The following is a 23665-nucleotide window of genomic DNA, read 5'->3' as shown; positions in this document are numbered from 1 at the left end:
CAAAGCTTCTGGTCCTCACCTACACTACATCTCCCCACCTCATACAAGTCTTGGGAATAACAGAGCACTTGGGGCCAGGCTTCGTCCTCAGCATAATTTGATTACTACTATGTGAACATGTGAATGATCCTACCTTATCATCTGGTAAAATAATAATAAGACAGGAGGGAATATGTAAGAGCCAGAAAATAGGTTGAATGGTCATTCTCTAGACTTATTACGGCCACTGTCATCATTTACTCACAACTACTATAGTGACCTGCACTGGGCCCACAAAATCAGCCCATTGGCAGTCAGTCAAGGAAGGGCTCACTGGGCCTTACCCTTAACCTCTGAATCACTAACTATTGATAGATTCTGGGGGAGGGGAAATCACGGTCTTTACTTGTGTACCCACCAGGCTCCAGTAGATAACTCCAAACCCGTGGTCACACAGATGGCCCTGGTTATTCTCAGTCAGTCACAAACCAAAATAATGGACATGAACATGAGAGAGAGATTTGGGAGGAGGTGGTGAAAGTGGTCTGATGTGTTCTGTACACATCTGAAACTGTAAAAAATAATTTAAATATTTTTAAATGGTAGAATGTCTTGGTTAATTCTCTATTGCTGTGATAAAACACTCTGACCAAGACAACTTACAGATGAAAGGATTTAGTTTGACTAACAGTTTCAGAGGGTCAGAGTTAGGTGGAGCAAAGGAATAGCTAAGAACTCACTTGTTGAGCCCCAACTCTGAGACAAAGAGAAAAGCATGGGGAATGAGTCTTATAAACCTCCAGGCTCAGCCTCAGTGGCATGCCTCCTCCAACAAGGCTACCTAATGCTTCCCAAACAGTTCCAGCAACTGGGGACCAAGTACTGAAACCTAAAAGCTTCTAGGGGCCGTTCTCATCCAAACTGCCATATAGGACATGGTCTGCATGAGCCAGATCACAGTTCTTAGCACACAAGTTCTCTGGCTACACTCTGTGAAGCCTGAGTCCAATTTAGGGCCCTCACCTCCTCTTCTGTTCAAGCGGCCTCATCCTTTTAGTATTGAATGGCCTCTGTGTAGACTCATGGTAGGAGAAATGCTTCCTGTTGCTAAAACAATTTGTAAATCACGTGGATTGGGGGAGAAAAGTCTAGATTCCCTCTGTTTGCGGCACCACTATGACACAGGTTGTTGTTACCTTTCCCTATACTCTGTCTCCAGTGCAGCTCCCACTAGAGGCTTCTAGACACGAAAGCCCATTGTCTCCAAACTGAAGAAAACTGAGACCACACCATTTTCTGTCAATGCTCCAGAATTTTAGGTAGCAGCAACTCACGAAGGTAGTCATTCTATTTTGAGGTCTCAGACCGAACTCACTCCGAGGATGACAGTTTGTTTGGGAGCCATCCATTTGCACACTTACTCAAAGAGAGCCTGTGGTTGACAAAAACAAATTCTGTCCTGTTACAACTTGGTAATACATACCTGGCATCTGTACTTACAATGTTAATAATTTTAGAGTTTTCTCTCGAAAATCCATGACTTCTAAGATGATCCAATGTCTGCATGTGTGTGTGGGATGTGGGTGTGGTAAAGGCTTGTGATGACTGAGTATACAGGGTTTACATGAAGCACCATGACAATGGCTGTTTGTTTACGTTGGTATCTGCAGACACCACACTGTTTCATTCTAGAACTCCATTGCTGATCTGCAATGCCTGCATTGCTGATCTGCAATGCCTGCATTGCTGCAGATGACAGAGGACAAGGAGCATGCTGTTCCTTAGTCCTCAGCTTCCCTTAAGAAGCCCAGTGTTGTTGCCGATTGGCACGTAGAGAGTTGACCCCATGGCTGCCAGGCCCAGGCCATAAGCAGCTGCTGTTGCTGTGTGTATTCCAAACAGAAGAGGCTTCAGGAGCCCCATACACCACTTCTGCCCTCAGGAGCCGGTGGAAATTACCAGACAACTCAAAGCACATGCTGAGGGGTTTTATCTTAATAATCTTTGGAAAACATTAGCAAATAGGATTAGAGAAAGATGTTTGAGGATATCCACACTCGGCTTTAATTTTGCAGCCTCCAGATTGGAGAGGAAAACTTTCACTATGGTTGGCGCACCTGCCTGTGCCTTAGTTCTGTTTTAACCTTGGGTTTCTGCTGTGGTTTTGACTTTTGTTAGCACTACTTTTTTCCTCCAGGGTGCAACAGCCTTTGCATGTGCACTGCAGAGGGCTAAGAGATGCTCAGGGCTGCAGATTTTTTCTTCTGGTGACACCAATATGAGATACTGGAGTTATAACAGGTTCTCGGGCATAATTATTTTGGTTTCTTTGCTGCTGCAAAAGTGCTTGGTGTATTGCATTCTAACTGTCAGAATTCTTGAAAACATTCCTAAAACTTAAAACAATAATAGAGGGGTTACTTGGTAGAACATGAATATTTTCTGAAAAATGTGCATATATATAAACACACATATACTCCACACACGCCATATACACACATATACTCCACACACGCCATATACACACATATACACCACACACGCCATATACACACATATACTCCACACACGCCATATACACACATATACATGCTCACCTTTTAGCAACAAACCTTCAAATCCTTCCTTGGGGATTGTTGTTGTTGTTTGTTTTGCTAATGAAATTTTATATATTTATATATATATATATATATATATATATATATTTGAAGACTTTAGAATTTTTTTTCAAAATTAGTATCTATTTCAATTGTTTTGTGGTAAAGTATGCATCAGATAATGTCTTAACTATTTTCAAATATATAGTTCAGTGTAATGAATTAAACTCATTACTCATGCTCACTGGTGTACAACCATTATGATATCCATCTCTATACCTTGTTTTAAAATCAATAGGTTTCTTGTGTATGCGTGTGTGTGTGTGTGTGTGTGTGTGTGTGTGTGTGTTATATCCATCTGGGTGTGTATCGTGTGTGAGGGTACATGTGTGTGCATGTGGAAGCTACACATTAATATTGGGTGTCTTCTTTATCTCTGTCTTACTTTTGCAATAATTTTGTGCATGTGAGTGTTTTGCCTGCATGTGTGACTGTGTGTCTGGTGCCTGCAGGTGCCAGCTGGGTGTCTGGTGCCTGCAGAGGACAGAAGTGGGCATTGCATCCCCTGATCTGGAGCTGTCGATCCTGGGACGGCAAGAGCAGCCTGTGCTGTCAATACTGGGTCGTGTCCCCAGCCCGCCTCAGTCCCAGCACCTTCATTTTTTGAGACGGGTTTTTTTCTCTGAACCTGGAGCTCATGGATTCATCTGGACTGGCTGACCAGTGAGCTACCTGGATCATACCGGTCAGTTCCCATGCCTTCCAAATCCGGAGTTACCACAGTGTGCTACCATTCCCAGAGTTTTACATGGATGCTAGGCATGTGAACTAAGGTCTTCACAATTTCACGGCAGGCACTTGACTGACCAGACTCTCTCTGGGACCCTTCAGGACCCAACGTAGAACACTCTTACAATCCCAGCACTTAGGAGACAGAGGCAGGAAGACCAAGCATTCGAGGTCAGCCTGGCTCACATAGAAAGACCCTGTATTAAAACACTAAATCAGAAAATTGTTGATGTATAGTCTTCCTACTGTTTGTTGGGGGATGAAGAAATGTGTGGAGAGGAAAGGAGAAATGTCGTTTCTTTCTCTCTTGGACTGAAGCATTTGATGCTGCCAGCTTTCTCTCTTCTGTGGGGACTAAAACAGTGACCTCAATACCACTCACTTCCCCTCCTTATTAACAAGTCTTCTAGCCTTGTAATAGCACAAAAAACTAAAACAAACAAAGCCACAAGTAAAAATTATTTAACACTTTAGAACACATAATTTCACTTTCATAGTTCATTAGTGGCGAGGCCGAGAATAGGGCCCGTCCCACACTCTCTGAGCCATGGGTGCCTGCAGGCCACAAATACATGTCTGGTCATTCCATTCCTGCTTCCGATGTGTGTTCCTACAGGGGTGACTTCACTGGTCTCTACAGACAAGAGAACTACTTGATATCTATTGCCAGGCTAATTTGGAAAAGACAAGTTGGGGACCTGCTTATAACAAGCCACAAAGTCTCCCCAGGGCTGGTGGGAACATGGAACAGAGTTTGAGCAGTGAACTTCTGGAATGATCTGCAAATGAAATGCTGTGGCTTTGTGGGCCACGTGGTATCTGTCTCCACTCTCCTACTGAGGCGTGGATACAGTCTCAGACATCACAGATACCTGGGTATGGTTGGGTTCCCATGAAACCTGATTCATGAACATTAAAATTTGAATTCCAAGGGCTGGAGAGTTGGCTCAGCTGTCGGCAGCACTGGCTGCTCCTTGAGAGGACTGGGGTTCAGCTGCAGCACCCACATGGCAACTCACAACTGCCTAACTGGAGTTCCAGGGGATCCATAACCCTCTTCTGGCCACCATGGATACTGCACACACACACACACACACACACACACACACACACACACACACACTGCCATATTTACATAAATGTAGGCAAACCACTTATACACCTAAAAAAATATATCTTTTAAAAATTTGAATTCCATATAATAATCACATGTCGTGAAACAGTCCTTTAATTTTTTTCACTATTTGAAAAAATAAAAACATTCTTACATGGTAGGCCATATAAAAGCAGGCATGGACTGGATTTGGGCCACACATTATGTTTTCCTGGCCCCTAATATAGAGGGAAATCAGGTTTCCGAAGCTTGTCCATAAGCTCTGAATGATCCGGGTTTAAATTCTTGCTCTGCCAAGTTCTGACCATGTAACCTCAGACAAGTCACTGGCCTCTCCAGGCTCTCCACAGAGAGGAGAATCAATGCCCAGATGTCAGACCAAATGGTGATTGGCTCCCAAGGCTCCAGGGTGGGGACTGCTCAGTGGTTAAAGAACTTGTTGAAGTGTGAAGACCCGCAGTTCAGATTCAGGGCCCACGTAAAGATGTGGTGGGCACGGCAGCCAGCTGTCATCCCAGCACGTAGGAGGCAGAGGTGGAAACAGGGGCTCTCCAGAGCAGGCTGGCTATCCCACTCCAGCCAAGATGGCAGGCTGTGCTTCAGCAAGAGAGCCCGCTTCAATATATAATGTGGAGAATGAATGAGGAAACCCTAAACATGCATACACATGCATAACATGTATACATGCATGCCAACACACTGCACATATAAAAACAAGCAAAAGGCCCTTGGAGGGAGCTTGAAACATTGCATTTGCCACTAGTCATAACCTGCAGTGGGTCAGCTTAGAATTTTCCTGGCTTTATGCTAGGAACCATGCTCTGAATTCCGAGTTTTGGTCTTCCTCCAGGCTGGTGATAGGATAGTCTCTTTCGATGCTAGGCAGCGGGAGCCTCAACTCTGCACAAGTGTGTGTGTGTGCTTGCACGCATGTGAGCAACAGTGCACACAGATCACGCCCTCTGTAGTGCACTGTGTTGCTCACCCAGATGTTCAGTAGGTCAGATGTGTGAAGTTATCTGCACCTTGCTTACAGATTAGGATGGGCTTATTGGGAAATAACCCCGCAGCAAATTGAGAAGTAGCTGCAAACCGTACTTTATGAAGATGGAGTTTCAGTTTGGTTTGGGCCTCTACTCAGTCTAAACAACACTGTGCCTGCCAAAGGCATGGGCCCCCGCTAAGAAACTGCAAACTTCCAAAATTACAGGCTCGCCAAGGAAGAGGCCCATCCCCCACAGTTCATTGAGCACACATTCAGGTCTTATTATGTGGCAGCCAGCTCCATCCTGTGATGCATTCAAGGCACTGACTGGCTTCTCTTTGTTTTTCCAAGGGAGGTAAATTCTCCCTTTAGGCACCCATGCCCTGAAAGTTCAGAAAACTTCCAAAATGACTGACCAGGGCTTCTTGAAGTTCATTAAAGTTGATCCCATTCATGAAAATCCTAGTGCCTGCAGCCGCCCCTCAGGGAGCGGAAGTCTGCTTCCCTCCAGTGTCTTTCTGGATGCTGATGGGAGGCCAGGGAAGCAAAGAGGAGAAGGCATTATGATGCCTATGTCCGGCTCCCGGGAGCTGGGAGGCCCTGTAGGTAAACATTGAGCAATGCAAGAATCTGTTTACCCCTCAAAACAGAGGGGCATTTTGCGCATCTGCAGGAGCCAATCCAGCTGTGGGGGTGAATTCGGGGTGTGGGAGGAGGAAACTAGACTTGTGACAGACACCGGATTTTGTGTTCCTTTTTCCCGGGGAGATAAAAACAAATGTCCAGTCATCCCAGGAGGGAACCAGTGACAAACCAAAGTACTCTTTCACCAAAGTCCAGCTTGCTAACACTTGCTAAGGTTATTGAGCTTTCTTACAGAGCGTGGGTGAGGGGTCACTTACAGGAGCATCAGTGACAGCCAAGCAGTTGAATCGCTCCAAAGTACCACACCATCATGAATGGCAGATTTAGGAAAGCTACCTCGGAGTCCTGCCTTTAATTAGAAGTGCCTCCTATGTATAGTTGAGCATCCCCAACTTGTAGCTGGGAGTAAGAACTAGGATCCCAGGCAGGGGTCTCCTCCCTGGGTCAGTAGCTCCATTATTGCCACATAGACCTTGTTGCCACTGCATTGTTCTGTTCTAGTTGCCATGGCTCCAGGACAGGGTCCAAGATGGCATCTTGTCATGACTGCAGGAATAAACACCAGACAACACTGACCTCTAGGGAACCGTGAAGAAACTGAGCAAATGGGAACGGGAGGGGGCAATAGATAAAAGCCACAGTGGGCAGCTTCTGTGCTAGGCTGGATCACAGGTAGCACTGCTCAGAGCAAAGATTGTGTCTGGGTCGCTGTCCTGTCCTGGTCAGGGAACAATAGTGTCTCAGTGGGTGAATCTGCAGAGAAAGTCACAGACTTGGTGGGGGGGGGGGGCCTTGAGAACAGAGCTTGATGACATCAGTGGATTAGCGCCTTGTCCTATTGCTGTGATGAAATCTCTACAAAATTAACCTAAGGAAAGAAGGGTTCAAGGGTGTAGTCCACCAGGTAGGAGGGTGGGTCATGGCAGCTGGGTACATGGCGGTCACCCTCAGTCAGGAAGCAGAGGGTGATGACTTCTCCTGTTCAGGTGGGTTCTCCCACTTCAGTTAACCCAATCTGGACAATCCCTCAAAGGCATCCCCAGAGGCTCACCTAATCTGGATCACCCTGACCTAATCTAGGTCATCTTCCACGGGCATGATGCTCATGGGCCTCTTTTCTCCTGCGGATTCTAAGACCCGTTTCATTGGCGCGGCGGTCATCACGCCTGGAACCTGTGCTCTCCTGGCAGAGGCACCCTGCCATGCTCCCGTAACCCCGTGGTTCCATGGGAAGACTTCAGAATTCTGCAGCTCTTCCTTCCTGTGAATCAGTTTAAACCGAGCACTGACTGTGTTTACATAAAGTGACATCTTTTTAATGTCTGTAGGGCTTGGCAATTTCATTCTTGTATCGGTTATGAGTACCTCTTCTCGGTGGGTGGCAGGGGGTGTTTATCTGTCCATACTTATGCATGTATGGGTTTGTGGGCCTGCATGTATGTGTCCATGCTCATTCCCACCTTTACACAGAAGGAACACCCTTTGTGGGTGTCTAGGAACAGAATTAATCAAATAAGTATTTGTCCTTTCCGGTCAAGAAGCTCTGGCCTGCAACATTGTTCTTTTTTCTGTGTTTGGCTCATTCACTACCCACATCTCTACAAGGCACCAGAGAGGACATTTTAATTCTCATGCACTGGCTGGATCTCATCTATTCTTGGTCTTTTCTGTTTTTCATTTTTTAATTTTTGTAGTCTGACTATTCTCCTGCCTTCTTCAATCATCTCAGACTTTGGGACGCTCCCCAGGGAGCAACCCTGTCCTTGGGCCTCCTGGGAGTGGTCCCACCCTGTGGCTAGTGCAGATGTAGTGTGACCACTGATTCAGGTTCCACTGGAAAGTACATGCTAATTGAACGGGTGATTCAGAAGGCATGATGCCTGGGGATGTAGCTGATGGACACCATAGAAGGACAGACTGGGAAGTTTCAGACTTGCTGTCCTGACGACTGTGTAAGTGATTATGCCAAAATGCTGACCCTAGGTTCTTTCTGCAGGGTTGAGATGGAGACCACACACAGTGACATCCTGAGTGATGCTGTATAGTACAGACAGTGTCTGGCACATAGGGAAAGATAGATGTGTGTGGTGAGGACACAAGATGCTTGCTGGCTTGCCAGGTCCTTGTATCATCACCCCATCATTCATTCTCTCTTTCCCCCCCACCCCCCCCCCACCCACCTCCACCCCTCCACCGCACCCCCCACCCCCCACCCCCACCCCTGCTGCCAAGACAGGGTTTCTCCGTGTAGTTTTGGTGCCTGTCCTGGATCTCGCCGTGTAGACCAGCCTGGTCTCAAATTCACAGAGATCCGCCTGGCTCTGCCTCCTGAGTGCTGGGATTAAAGGTGTGTACCACCACCACCACTCAGTTCACCCCGTCTTTCTTACACCACTTTATGCATCACCCATCACTGTTACAAAGTGAGGTCTGTGAGTGTGTAGCTGTACAATGTTAGAGTGACTGCTGTCAGCTTCCTACTAGAGTTCCCCACCCCCCAAGTTCTTGTTCAGTGGGCACACTTGCATTATAAAAAGAGTTGTGTGCAAAATGTATAGACCTTATAATCTGGTATTACCTGCTGGTCAGTTTGACCACAATTGAACAGAAGCTTCCCGCCAGAAAGTCTGCCTGCTTGGGGGCCGGAAGGAAGATCTCTGAGCTCAGGGGAGGAAATGACATATTCACCCTGATGAATCTGCGTTCGCCCAGGTGGCTCGCAGAGTTTCTGACCTTCAGCCTTCACTCCATATCATGAAAACAGCGGGGCACGACTCACCCAGCGTGGTGGACAAGCAAGTCCCATGGACTCACCCATCTGTTCCCAGAAGTGAGGTGGGAAAAGCTTAGCTTCCGAAATTGCCAAGGGCATCTGCCCAAGGACCAATGTTATTTCCCCCTGGTCCACACAGCTGCTTGGATTCTGGAAAGTGGGAAAAGAAGTCCTCTGTAGATGTAACTGTCTTGTTAAATAAGAAACAGAGAGCCAATTGCAGAGTTAAAAGCCAGGAGGTCAGAGCACTAGCTGAGAGCTGAAAACCTTACCCTTCACTGCTGCTCTGTCTTTCCTCTCCGAAAGAGACCTACTTCCTGTGTCCTGTCTTTTATATAGACTTTCTGTTCTGCCTTCTCATTGGTTGTAAACCCAGCCATATGACCTCCTCGTCACTGCCTGTCTGTACAGATCTCCAGGTCTTCTATGGTTGGTATTGAGATTAAAGGCATGTGTATCCATGCTGGCTGTATCCTTAAACACACAGAGATCTGCCTAGCTCTGCCTCCCAAGTGCTGGGATTAAAGGCATGCACCACCACCGCCCAGCTTCTGCTATGGCTTGCTTGACCCCAAGGCAACTTTATTAATATACAAATAAAATATCACCACAGGAAAAATGGAAGCTAGCCTTATCGGGACAGCTATGGTCCCACCACCAAGCCTCTGCCTGCCTCCAGGCTGGGTGGGGGCTGTCTCTCAGCTCTTACATCTTTAGCAGCCCCACTGTTCTGCAGGGAGCTGGCTGGGGAATTGTTCGAGATGTTTTATATTTTGCCTGTTTACTTCTTTTTTTCTCTGCGTATGTTACTCCAGCCAGCAGCCAACCTCTGACCCAGCTCTCTTTATTTCTACTACGCACCTGAGGGAGAACGAGCTTCCAGGAGGCATGGTTAGCAACCCTGACACCCTTTCTTCTTCTCCACCTTCTTCCCTTTCTGGAGAATTGCTCTGTCTCCTGTCTAGATGTCTTGGAAGCTTCAAAGACCCCTGAACAGGGCTTGGAAGGATGAGCTGGAGTGTTCTGGGCGTCCCATGCTAAAGGAACAAGTGCAGAAACCCGCACGTGCCAGGCGCTGGAATAGGATGGATGTAGAGACTGAGGTCCTTGCAGACCAGGTGTGCAGTTGCTAGTACAGCGCACAGGAAAGCGGGAAGGCATGTGGGGACCGCTCTTCCATCTCTTTGGGCCTCCACAGTGCCACCCTTGCCAGTGCTGCTGAGGAAACCAGCAGGGGCTGAGGAGAGAGCACCGCTTCTTACTCTGGGGTGCACACTGGAATGGCTGCAATGTAGTATGACAAAACAAGGCCTCTGGGTCTTTGGAGCTAAGAGCAAGTCTATTCTGATTTTATAGCACCCACCACCACATCTGCCTGTTCTCTGTGGTGCTTTCACACCAGTGTCCCCATGGTTCTCACATAGTCAGATGCACCCTTAGCTGTGTTTGCAGACAGGAAGGACCTCGCTCCGGCTATGGATGGGTGGGTGTGGCCAGGAGCCAGCTTCAGGAAGAAAGTAGGTCAGTCTTAGTAGAGACCTCACCCGGGCAGCAATGGGCAATAAGGCAGGGAAAGGAATAATACCATGGCGGAAATGGGATTTTCAAGATGGTCCATGTTTCTAGTCCACATGCTTTTGGGAGGAAGAGGAGGGATAGCGCATAATAAACGAAGTAAACAAGTATAATATGGACACAGTGTAGAGACTTTCAAGTCTCTAAGAAATGGACTGTGTAAGATGAAAGGCCATCTTTACACCCTACCCTCTACCCAAAGCACCCATTTGCCATCAGAATGGAACTCTTCCAGGATAAGGGGTTCATTTTGTTTTGCTATTGAGACAGGTCTCATTATAACCCCTAATTGGTCTGGAACTCACTGTGTAAATTAGCTTGGCCTTGAACTCACAGAGATCCACCTGCCTCTGCTGGGATTAAAGGAAGGTGCTAGGATAAAAGTGTGTACTACCAACGCCCAGCAGGTTATGTGGTTCCATGTCACTACAACAGTCCAGCTAGTCCAGTGGGAATGTCTACACAGCAGGCCAGCTAGTCCAGTGGGAATGTCTACCCAGCAGTCCAGCTAGTCCAGTGGGAATGTCTACACAACAGTCCAGTAGGAATGTCTACACAGCAGTCCAGCACAGTCCAGTGGGAATGTCTGCACAGCAGTCCAGCACAGTCCTGTGAGAATGTCTACACAGCAGTCCAGCTAGTCCAGTGGGAATGTCTGCACAGCAGTCCAGCACAGTCCTGTGAGAATGTCTACACAGCAGTCCAGCTAGTCCAGTGGGAATGTCTATACAACAGTCCAGTAGGAATGTCTACCCAGCAGTCCAGCTAGTCCAGTGGGAATGTCTACACAGCAGTCCAGCTAGTCCAGTGGGAATGTCTACACAACAGTCCAGTAGGAATGTCTACACAGCAGTCCAGCACAGTCCAGTGGGAATGTCTACACAGCAGTCCAGCTAGTCCAGTGGAAATGTCTACACAACAGTCCAGTAGGAATGTCTACACAGCAGTCCAGCTAGTCCAGTGGGAATGTCTACCCAGCAGTCCAGCTAGTCCAGTGGGAATGTCTACCCAGCAGTCCAGCTAGTCCAGTGGGAATGTCTACACAACAGTCTATCACAGTCCAGTGGGAATGTCTGCACAGCAGTCCAGCACAGTCCAGTGGGAATGTCTACACAGCAGTCCAGCTAGTCCAGTGGGAATGTCTACACAACAGTCTATCACAGTCCAGTGGGAATGTCTGCACAGCAGTCCAGCACAGTCCTGTGAGAATGTCTACACTGTGTTTCTGCACACCTCAGGCCTTTTCCCAGAACTGGACCTCTGAGACCGCTGAGGGAAGAAGGGGCCACACCTGCATAGGCCAGGGGCTGGGGTGCGGGCAGTGTTGCCACATGGTCAGCATGGAAGCGCCTGATAGGAAAACCACACCCCCACAGCCTTTGCTTTTTTGGGTCAGATAGTTTCGGCAGCCATCATCACATATCAGGTTCACCATGTGCTGACTGAGATCTGTCACTGGAGACGGGGCACAGCGTGTCAGGCCCCTTTTCCATTCCGTGCCGTGTCTGTGACTTCAGGAGTGTGTGAGAGAGGCGGAGGCTGGCGTCTCTGTGGGTCCCAAGTTTGCTGACAGCTTTTCCCTCTGGGTCAAGTCTAACGTTGTTGTATTGTAGGCTTCTCACACGACATGGTGCAAGCCGTGGAGTTTCTCAGGCTGTGAGCTGGGGAGGGGCCATCTGCTCCGAGGCCGCCTTCACAGTTTGCGGCCCCAAGTGTTGCCACGTGCTGGACTCTCTGCACCCACGATCCTCTCTGCCATCTCTGCTCTTTCTCTGACTTAGCTGCTTTCGCTATTGGTAATATTCCTTGTTGCCCGCAGTCAGCAGAACGCTGTGGATGAAAAGAAAGCCTGGCTTCCAGATGCTGCTGCTCTTGTGTCCCTGGGCATTTTACCACTGAAGTTGTTAGCCGCATCTCCCCCAAGTGGAATAATGGGAAGAGCAGAGGGTCTGCTTGCTTGTATTTCAGTCACCTCTGTCTGGATTGAAAGCCACTTGGAAGCTAGGTGAACTTGGGCCAGTGGCTCCAGCTCGGGGTCAGTCGATTCTAGCTTAAGTTTTGAATGAGGTGGATGGTTCAAAAAAGACACATTGCTGAGGACGAAGGAGTTATTTTAGAAGAGTTGTTATAACCATGGATGGACAGACAGACAGAGTGGCAGCTGCATGTCAGGAGCTCCAAGGAAAGCTGAGGCCCCAGCACCAGAGACAGAACACATAGTGGGGGGTCTCTTACACTTTTGGGGAATTGAGGGGTTCACATCAGGAGCCTGTAGCCAGGATCTCTGATCCCCAGGCAGGAGGTAGGGAAGGAGGGGGGACAGGGTGAGGTACCCCTTTCATGTAAACTCAATTTCCAAGTGAGCTATCTGCTAGCTTGGGACTCATGATGTCCAGGTAATTTCCAGACCAATTGGGGCCACTTAGGGAGACTTTGTTTCAGTGAAATGATGATGATGATGATGATGATGATGATGATGATGATATTTAAGTCATAGAAGACATGTGATCAATGGATGTCAAAATCACCTCACAATGCTATTTAACAGAGGCATTTTCAGTTTTCAAAGTGGAGATCAGACAAGGCGTTGTATAACTTACACAAAGCTCAGGCTCTTTCCCCACCCCCACCCCCCCTGCAAAAACCAGGCAAACGCACTGAAACTTCATTTCTAAAATTAAATGTGACTTCTATTGAGTGTCTTACTCTATTTCCCCTTTTAGAGCTTTTTTTTTTAAGCAAGAAATAATATGAGTATTAAAAGTATCTAAAAACCCAGAGACTACGCCAAGGACAAAATATCAGAAACTGAAAACATCAAAACACACATAATCTCATTTGCCCAGCTATCTACTCATGTTGAATATAGGTTTTATTTATAACTGCCTCAAATCATATTTACTGCATGTGACTTGAAAAAACATCCTCCATCACACAACAATATACACTAAGAGGCGCACAGAATACAATTCAGATTAAGGCTAATTGTGCAATGAATTCCAAAGCTAGCAGAAAGCCAGGCCATGGGGACCCAGAAGGGAGCTAGTAATGCTTTGGGGCATCACGTAAGCTGTGAGAATTTGCTAGGCATAGAGGAATGGAGCCCTTTTACTGGGTAGAAGCAGCACCCTGTAAGAAACCCCAAGGTACCCGGGAGGTGGAGACCTGGGGAAGCTGGCTGGCCTGGCTGTTTGTATGGTGTTGAATTCAGCCTAAGTGTCCTTTTTACCCACCCTTGACTGCCGAATCACCCATTTTTACCTTCTCTGGTGTCTTTTAGACTTTATCCACATTTGTACACACACACACACACACACACACACACTACAGGCTAAGAACTGCATATGAGAAGAACATGTAGTTTTTATCTTTCTGACATGCTTAATTACTTCCCAAATCCACCCATTTTCCTACAAATTTCATAAGTGCCATTTTTCTTTACAGGTGAATAAAATTCCACTTGTACATAGATGTGCCCCTTGCCGTCGTCCCTTCCTCTGCTAATGGGCATCTGGTTCCATTTCCGTGCTGTTGTGAATAGAGCAGGAGGAACATGACTGTGCCTGTGTCTCTGGTGGGGTGTGTGCCCAGGAGTGGAATAGCTGGGTCACTAAACAAACAAACAAACAAACCTCCAAATGCCGCGATTTCTTCATAAACAAGGCAAAGACGGTGTCTTGCCAGAGACCTGCCAGAAAAATGCCCCTCTGCAGAAACCTAAGCATGTTGCAGGTTTTGGCGGCCTGCCTTATACAATGGCATTTCGCATGACCAGCCATAGAGAAGTCTCCTTTAAAAAGCAGAAGATACTGAGACCGCTCCCCGCTCCCCTTGAGGAAGGAATGAAGGAATGCCCTGCTGGTTATCCTGCCTGAGGGATCAGTGAGGAAAGTCATGAGGATGCCTGATGAACGCTTCTTTAAACGGTTCGATGGCGCCACCAAGTGGCAAAATAGTATAATACAGCCTTGGAGCCTGTACTTTAAAAAATTCAATGTGTGAGCCGGGCAGTGGTGGCGCACACCTTTAATTTCCAGCACTTGGGAGGCAGAGGCAGGTGGATCTCTGTGAGTTCGAAGCCAGCCTGGGCTACCAAGTGATTTCCAGGAAAAGGCACAAAGCTACACAGAGAAACCCTGTCTCGAAAGAAAAAAAAAAAACCAATGTGAGAGCGTGGCGTGCGTGTGGGGGTCAGAGAACTTGAAGAGTCAGGTTCTCTTCCACCAATGTGAGTCTCCAACTCACGTTTTCAGTATGGAAGCAAGCACTTTGGCCTGCTGGGCCGTCTTGCCGGCCCAGGCCTGTAGATTTTCAAGGAGCAGATGCAAGGACAGTATCTTTCAGTTTGTGAGCTCTGGTCTGGTCACAACCATTGCTTCCCTGCAGGAATTTAAGAGGCATCTCAGAAACAGCTTTTCTTCCACACGTGGGGGCTCCCACTGTGGTGAGAAAAGCCCCAGCCCTAACTCTTCACAGCCTAACTCCAGGGCCTTGGATAAGACCATATGGTCTCTGAATGTGGTCACCTTCTCTCTCCACTTTTTTCAAAACCTCCTCCGTGTTTTAAACACACTGAGAAACACGACTGTTCCTCACGCTGATTGTTTCATGTTAATTCAAACTGATGTCAGTCCAGCTGAAGGAAAAGTACACCAGTATTCTGACCCGTTCCCATGGGTGACGGTAAAGGAAAATGTCACTGCAGCCTGCAGTCGTGGGCGTGCCCGGGACTCGGGGAGAACCAAGCCTTCCGTGGGGGGGGGGGGGGGAGAAGAGGGTGGGAAGGGGCGCAATAGCCTGATTTGGACCAAGGAAACTGCAGGGTTGCAGCTCCAAGGGTGGGGGAATGAGGACGGGTGGAAAATTCAGAAATGGCCTGCCACCATCTATAATACATGAGTCACTTAACTTCCAAGTTATCATTCAAGTGCTTATGTATTTATTACTGGCTCAGAAACCCCGCGCTGTGTGGAAAGTTCTGGCCTTCACATTCACACAGGATTGAGTTTGAGCCCCACGCCTGCCTCTCTCCGTGGGGCTTTGGTAAGTCGCCCTGTCTTTTCAATCTCCTGCCTGGTCAGTGCAGCGCACATCCATCTCTCAAGGCTCCAGCCAGGGTTGCAGATGTGCGTGCAGACCAGCGAGTACGGGCCGTCGAGACCTCAGCCGTTTAGAAGCACCCGTCCCTGGCTAAGCTGCAGTTCACCTGGAACAAAGCAGTTCAGCTCCAAGAGTAGGATTCTCCTGTCGAGCGACAGCTACCCTCTGGGAGATCAGCGTACACATGACACAGCCACCCCAAAGCATTGAGCACTTTCTGGGCTCTCGTTAAAAGCCTCTTTCTCTCTTTCCTGGAGCAGTGATCCATTGCCAGTAATTACAGGGTTAATTATACAACTGCAGTCACGTTTATTCTTGGAATTCTTCTCTCTCTCAAATGCACAGTCTGTCGTCAAATGCTAACTCAAAATACAAGAACCCTTGGTTTTGTTTTCATTTCCTTCCTTGTTTATACCCCAGGCTAGCCTCAAACTCACAATCCTCCTGCCTCAACCTCCCAACTGTTGGGATTACCATTGTTATACCACTGTGCCCAGTTCATGGGAGCCTCTGGAAACCTGAGGCGGGAACAGCAGCTTTTTCTTGGGCGTCTCTTGAGTAATTTCCTTTCCTCGAAGAAAGCGCCTGGCTCGTTCTGCATGTCTATATTCTTGCTGTCCACCCCTGCTGTGGTCACGAGCTTTGTGCTCCAGCTCACATCCAGCTTCCTGAGTTAATCTCACTTCTCTGCTCCCGCTGGGCAGCCTCCCCTGCCTCTAAACTTCAGCGCCCGCCCACAGTGCTAGGGTATTTATCAACAGAAAACTCTTCCCCAGGTGGCTACTGGCCAGCAAGGACTGAGTGGCTGCTGTCAGGTTTGTGCTTCTGAACCCCATCTCTATAGGAAGAGATCAGAGTGGGGAATTAACATGTATTGAGTCTGCGCATATGTGAATCCATTCAACCTTCCCTTGGTCTACTGACTGTCACAGTACATCTTACAGGGGAAGAGACTGGGGACCTGTGCATTGCTTAATTAAGCCAACATTCCCTAAAGCAGGATTACCAGGCACTGGTGATGCCAGAATAAACAGCAGGCACAGCCCTGCTCTCTCGGATTCTATAGGATCTTGCACAGGATGATCCAGGAGGCAGAAACGAAGTCGATAAGACTATTCCACTGGTGAAGAAGGGTGCTGTGGCTATTACAGGGGGAAGACAGGGTTATGCCTTCTTTTGGAGTTACAGAAGATGTCCCCCCAAACAGACATTTCACCTGAAACAAGATGCTCTTAGAATTCCTGAGGGTGGACAGTAAGGAGGCAGAAGTGAGACTCAGCATGTCTGACCCAGGTTCCAACATGCTTCAAGTCTTTCTCTGTAAAGAAATACTTGCAGTGACATTATTCCAGCTTGTGATCCACCACATTTCTTCCTCCCTAGGAGACTGTAGGTCCTTGAGAACATGAGCCCTGTCTCCTACTATGTGGTCCAATTAGTAAGCACAAGTAAATGATCATTAGGAGTTCTGCACATGCATTTGTTTACTGGCTGTAATGCAGTAGGAAATTGCCCACGTTTAGGAAGCAATGTGAGAGTACCTAGATTTCACACTGTGTGTTATTTCTTTACCCCACACAGTGTGCATAGTTTTCAAACAGTGTTCTGAGCACTGGGGCACTCCCACACTAACTCCTTTGACTCCACTGTTTGCTGTTTTATTGTCTGGGATGATCCAGGTCAGCATTCAAGAGATGGAGCAGCTGACTCAGTTCAGCAGCAAGTGGAACTCAGAACTCACTCATCTAATTAAAATTACTTAGTCTTATCTTCCCCAAATGCTGACAAGCTCAAGGCTCTTTTTTCAGCCTGCAGCCCACACTGTTCTTAAAGTGAAGCAAGAACTCCCTTGGGCCAGCATTATGAGAAAGACTGAGGAGACAAACCAAGGTGAAAGCCTGTGTACAATTGCAATGAGTGCTTTCTCTTCCTGCCATTTAGTGAGTCTCAGTCTAGTGGGGACACCTCTCCAACAAGTCCACTGTGGTGGTATTGTATTCCCCAAAATATTGTGCACTCTAATAAACTTATCTGGGGTCAGAGAATAGAAGAGCCATTAGATAAAGGCCAGAAAATGGTGGCACACACGCCTTTAATCCTAGCATTCCAGAGGCAGAGATCTGCCTAGATCTCTGTGAGTTCAAGGCCACACTGGAAACAGCCAGGCATGGTAACAAGAGCCTTTCATCTGAGGAAGTGATGGCAGGAAGCAGAAAGGTAGTTAAGGCATAAGAATGAGGACCTAGAGCCTGGTTAAGCTTTCAGGCTGTGAGTAGCAGCAGTTCAGCTGCGATTCATTCTGGATGAGGACTCCAGTCTGAGGAAATAGGATCAGCTGAGGAATTGGCAAGGTGAGGCAGCTGTGGCTTGTTCTGCTTCTCTGATCTTCCAGCATTGACCCCAGTACCTGGCTCCAGGTTTGTTTTTATTAATAAGACCTTCTAAGATTCATGCCACAGTCCACATCTCCTAATCCTTCCCAAATAGTTCCACCAACTGGGACAAAATAGTCAAGCATATTAGCCTATGGGAGCCATTATCATGGAAACTACCACACACCCAGAGTCAGTACGCCTTACACAAAAGTCAAGGTGTGCATAGGTGAAAGGCATGACCACCTCCAAAGGTGGGTAGGAGGTCTTTCAGCCAATTGATGTCATCATGTCTGAATTGGGAAGATGAATGGCCATTAGCCAGGTAAAGAGGGTAGAGATGAGATGGGATAGGAATGGGCCAGCCTGTGCAGAGTCTCAAGGAGAAAGTCTGGCACATTTGGGATTCACAAATCCCCACGAGAGCCAGGCAAGTATCATTACATGCATAGGTGGACTGCAAGCTAGACTCTGGGATTTCTTCCTTTCCTCTTCCTGCTTTTCTTGACTTGTACAAGATTGCATTCTTCATTTTCCCTATCTTTGATTGAAACTTAGTCAAATGGAAGATGTTTTCTAGTCTAAAAATAGCAACCCAAACTGTTATCATACCAGTTGGCAAGTGGTTCTCAGCTCTCCCTGGAGAGACAACCGGAAGAGGTGGGGATGAACTAGGAGGCCATTCTTCAATTCCCAGTGCTCGTTGGCTCCAGATCTTGCTTTTTTTTTTTTTTTTTTTTTCCTTCCAGAAAAGACAAGTCATTTGGATTTTGGGCAAGAAAGTAAAATATTTTAAACAGTGTCTTAATACAAGAGAGAGCGCGAGCTCACTCAAGCCTACAGACTAAATGGAAGGCGGCTCAGGCTTGCAACCTTTGCTTTAAAGGCGCCTGTAAATGCCCCCCATGCATGTCCATCATTCTCTGCTTACTGTCTCCTAACAGCCCCTCTCTCCTTGCTTTCCAGAAAGAGATGACAACCAGGATGTGTCACTAACATTCCACCTCATCTTCCGGAAGAAAGGAACACTGTTTCTCCCGGGAGTCCCCATGGGACAGGAAGTGGCCCTCCCTGTCTGAAGTGGTCCCTACTTCCAGAAGCAGTTAAGCTGGAGCCCCACATGGACTTCTGAGAGACGTCTCCTAACCCACTTCGTGTGCTCTTAAACCTCTAAGTGCTGCTAGACAGGGCTGTGGGCCAGGCAGACCGCAGCATGAAGGACCAGCCTCGACCCCTTGGCTGAGGACAGTGTGGGAAAGACCACTGCACTTCCCCCACGTCATACTTCCGCCTGTGACCTGCCCCCTAGGCTTCACTGGAATTCAGGTTTTGAGACTGAGAGGTTTTTTATCATTCTTCTTTTCCACTTCTGTCATTAACTTCTCTGTCATTTATTTTTCTAAGTACCAAGCAAATTTGGGGACTACCATATAAGCAGTACCTTTTCCTGTCTCACCTCCTATCCCACCTCTCCTTGAGTCCCTGCAGACCCCGCCTCTGGGCCTGTGGCTTAACCTTGTATGGGGCTTGGAGCTGGGAGGGCGTTCTCCTGGCAGCCTCCATGGCATTTCCCTCACAGGCGGTTTCACCAGGGACCACCTGATGGGGTGCGTGATCTGTGTCCCAGGCAGACCATTCACATGCTAACCATTGGGAAGAATCTGGGACTGGAAATGAGCTGGTGCATTACGATTCTGCCCTGGTCAGGATGGATTCTAACTGTCATTTCTAAACTCTTCCATTAAGATATATGATCCCATTTCCCAGAAGAGAGAAATAAAGTTACAAATGACCCCTGGGATCTTGAGCCAGATTAGTGCAGTGTTTGTTCTCCACTGAGGGGTAGTGAGTCCTGGCTACCCAGACATATCACAGTACTAGGATTTCAGTGACAAGACCAGACAGTTGGTATTTGGTACATGTGGATCAAATACAATTGTCTTGTAGCCTGCCCAGCTTGACCCCAGAGCTTCTGAACTCAGCTGATGTTTTCTCTCCTTCCCATTGTCCCTTCGTCTGATCCCTGGTTTCCCTCCCTGCCCCACCTATTCTCTCTCTATTTCTTTATCGTTCTCTTTTCTCTATGATCTCCACTCGGTATTCTCTCCTCTCTTTCTCCTCTCCCCCCTCTCTGTGTTCCCCTCTCTCTCTGTATCTGTTTCTCTCCCCACCACATTGTCCTTCCGTCTCCCGTGTTAGATGATGACACAAAGTTCATTTCTGTCTAGTGGGTGTGCTGCAGTCGCTAAGGTCTCTCTTCTATCTGTTCAGTGTGTTCCTTCCAGCAGGCAGAGTAGCCATCCTGTGTTATCTCCTGCCTTTGGAAGCCTTCGTAAATGAAATGTTGCCTTCTCTGATTCATTCACAAAACTGTGGTTCTGACAGATTGACTAAGAAATACTCATACTTCCCACGATATTTGATTTTAATGAAGTATCTATTGGTGGAGGGAAGTAGATATGAATGTATTCTTGCAGTTAATGTAATAACAAAAGATGACTAAGCTAGTCTGATGTTATTTAGTATATATAATATGTTAAAGCCATTTGTGACTGCCATAAAATCCTAGAAAGTGTGACATATTTGCCTAATGATGAAAAGGCTGACTGTATGGACAGTGATGTTCTATATGATGGAACCATGCTTAGAACAACCCTTACTTCCTGTTTCATGGATGTTGTCTTATGAAACCCAACACTGCTACTTCTCTGATCTACAGGAACTTTCCCTTTTCTCCCTAAGTAACTCTTAGAGACCAAGATAGGCAATTTGGCCTTCAAGTGTATCTGGCTAAGGGTCCAGAGAGACAAAGCCCTGAATTCCTGACCTAGGCAATGCACAGTAGTAACACACTTCATGGGTGAGCGGGATGGTGGCAATGAGAAATGACAGGCCATGGCCTTGGGGAGCCTCTGCTGCTTTGTACCTTGCCACCCAACCAACTGCAGGACTCATGCAGTCGGAAGTTGAGTGTGCACCTACATTCCAGTAATGCTCAGCCTGTGGGGAAGCCTGACTCTGAAGGCATTTGGCAATTATTTCTAGTTATTTTCTATCAATTGTTTGTGTATGTGGAATTTCTATCCAGCTTTAAAAAAAAAAAATCTAAATATTTTTTTAACTTCTTAGAATGATTTTTCTCTGGCTTGTATTGTTAATTGCACTAATCAGCTCTTGGAGGAAAGTCTAGACAATTGCTCTGCTTTTTTAAAGTATAAGGTGTTCATATTTCTACAGAACTTTGTTTGGCAAATTCTAAAGAAAAAATCTTCCTGGGCTGTTTCTAAGCCTTTGGCCTGACCTCGTCTTCCATCCATCTGTGTGTGACTAGAAGAAACTTGCAGCCCTAGGACAGCTCCAGACCTGTTTCTGTCTCCTAACCTTGTTCCTGTACATCTATTTGAACTCTGGGAAAATTCGCAGTTGAAAGATTCCGAGCGCCCTATGTCCTCTAAATGTCGCGAGTGTCAGGAGCACATTGCCTCATTTCTTTCTCACTGTATATGCACTCATGGCTGAACCATCAAAAAAACCAAATTACAGTCATCTTAAAGTTTTAAAATATGTTATCATGCCCTCCTGTTAGCAATGAGAACATTATCCCATCCAGCTTCAGCATCATCAGCTCCAAGAGCCTGAAACGGATGTTCAAATTCTGCCTCAGCAAATTCTTTGTAGTTGATTTTTCTTTTAAAAAAATCTAGGATATAATAAAAAACTACACGTTGTATTTAATTGTCCACCAATAGATGATCATTTCCTCTGTGTGTGTGTGTGTGTGTGAGAGTGTGTGTGTGTGTGTGTCTTCGGTCTCTTATGACTGGCATTACTAAAGAACCTAAGCTGATTTGTTTATTGGATATGCCCACATTCTGGAGGATTATATTCTGCTCATTTTGAGATTTAGGATAACATGTCAAGGGTAAGAATGTTCACAGTGATGATGTATTCCCTTTACATCATGTTAGAAAATGTGAATGTCTGATTGAAGATTAATCAGTGGGCTCAGGGGTTATCTGCCTGAGCCAATTAAGTTCCATAATTCATTTTAAACTCTGAGGTTCAACACACACATCATTTGTGGAATATGAAGTTCAATGTGTATACTTCACTTCTTCATGTTATCAGAAGTCTGCAATCCCCAACATTAAATCCTTTGCTGTAGAAGGTAAAGCAGTATGAAAGGAGTCTGTCCTGTCCACTTAAGATGAAAAGGAGCAGGAATTTTTCATTTGCAAACAATACATAAGAATGCTGGCTTGGGTTGGGGATTTAGCTCAGTGGTAGAGGGCTTGCCTAGCAAGCACAAGGCCCTGGGTTCGATCCTCAGCTCCACATACCAAAAAAAAAAAAAAAAAGAATGCTGGCTCATGGAAGTGCATATGAGCCTACAGCCAGAGGTAAAGTGTGCATGTGTGTATGCACGTGTACATGCGTGGGTGCGTGAGTGGGTGCTCTGTGTGTGTGTGTGTGTGTGTGTGTGTGTGTGTGTGTGTGTGTGTTTCTTTAGTGACTTCCCATTCAGACCCCTAGTTTACTCATTGAGCTCAGCTCATATATTATGAGACAGTGTCTCTTTACATAGTGCTGGCTGTCCTGAAACTCACTCTGTAGACCAGGCTGGCCTTGAACTCAGAGAGATTATCCTGCCTCTGCTTTCTAAGCGCTGGGATTAAAGGCATGCACCACTGTATCCGACTATTCATACATTCTTGTTGAGGTTGAGGTGACTACTAATGATTTTTGGGAGGCAAACATGTTAACCTTCACAATAGGTTGTGCCTCTCCAAAAGAGATGATTAGGAATGAAGTTTGTTTGTTTTTTTTCTTAGATCTTGATAATTTTAAACAAACAACATATCCACAAGCCTGAGCACACTCTGAGGTCACAAGCCACACATTTTTATCCTAATAGATACTGATATCAACCATCTTAATAAGATATTTCCAATCTGCCCTCTGGGGTAAAGGTTTGAACTTGGGATGCACTGAAGAAACAGAACATTAGTCCTTCCAATTCTGTCACAAAGTGACCTACCAGCACCTCCTCCAGGCCCCCCTTGCCTCTGGCTTCCTTTTGGGTTCAGCCAGTTGGTGGCAGCCGGACAAAGCTCTTCCTTCAAACAATAATGGAAGGGATGGATTAAATTACTGATCTCGATTCTTTTTCTGCCTCTTAGACTGTTGATCTTCTCTTCCTTGAGTGTCTTCTTAGTGCTTTTCCTCGGAGCTAGGATGATTGGAAGGAACTTCAAAGATTCCTAACTTCTTCTTCCTATCTCCCAATCATGCCAGCAACATTCCAGGTAGAACCTGTTCTCCTTTTACAGGTATTCAGGTATAGACGTTCTACAGAATCCTCTGTGTGACCCACTGAAACTTCTGTCCAACCTTCTGTCCAACCCAGGCCACATAGTCCCCTCCAGCTCCAGGCTTTTCTCATGCCCTGTGTTTGGAAGGTCCAAAGACTGTACAGCAGCAGCACATGCTTAACAAGAACATGGTTTACACATTCATGTCTGAAGACTAAACCAGTGGTCCTTCAGCCTTCCTTCAGAATCGTCCCCGCTGTGGCATCCTCTCAGAAGTTTGCCTTTCTACCATTAAGCATGTCTATAGTTGAGCTAGAAACTCCTCCAAAGCTCTCCCTGTGTCTGTGGTATAGACACTGCACACTGTGAATCTGATAAGGTATCTCATGCCTCCTCCAGACCCTGCTGTGTTTCCACTAGTCTT

At 46.8% G+C, this 23665-nt stretch overlaps 1 protein-coding gene across 1 annotated transcript in view; it reads left to right on the top strand.

Moving 5' to 3' along the window:
* Positions 1-22196, top strand: part of Mob3b (MOB kinase activator 3B) — a 193295-nt gene extending 171099 nt beyond the window's left edge. Inside the window, exon 4 of the mRNA XM_036179808.1 lies at positions 18896-22196. Within this exon, the coding sequence (XP_036035701.1) occupies positions 18896-18925 (30 nt within the window). The 3' untranslated portion in view covers positions 18926-22196. The remainder of the gene's footprint in view (positions 1-18895) is intronic.
* Positions 22197-23665: the final 1469 nt, after the last annotated feature.

Source organism: Onychomys torridus, chromosome 2, assembly GCF_903995425.1.
Source record: "Onychomys torridus chromosome 2, mOncTor1.1, whole genome shotgun sequence".
Classification (NCBI taxonomy): domain Eukaryota; kingdom Metazoa; phylum Chordata; class Mammalia; order Rodentia; family Cricetidae; genus Onychomys; species Onychomys torridus.
The sequence above is the reverse complement of the archived record's forward strand: the minus strand, read 5'-3'. Positions and strand labels throughout refer to the sequence as shown.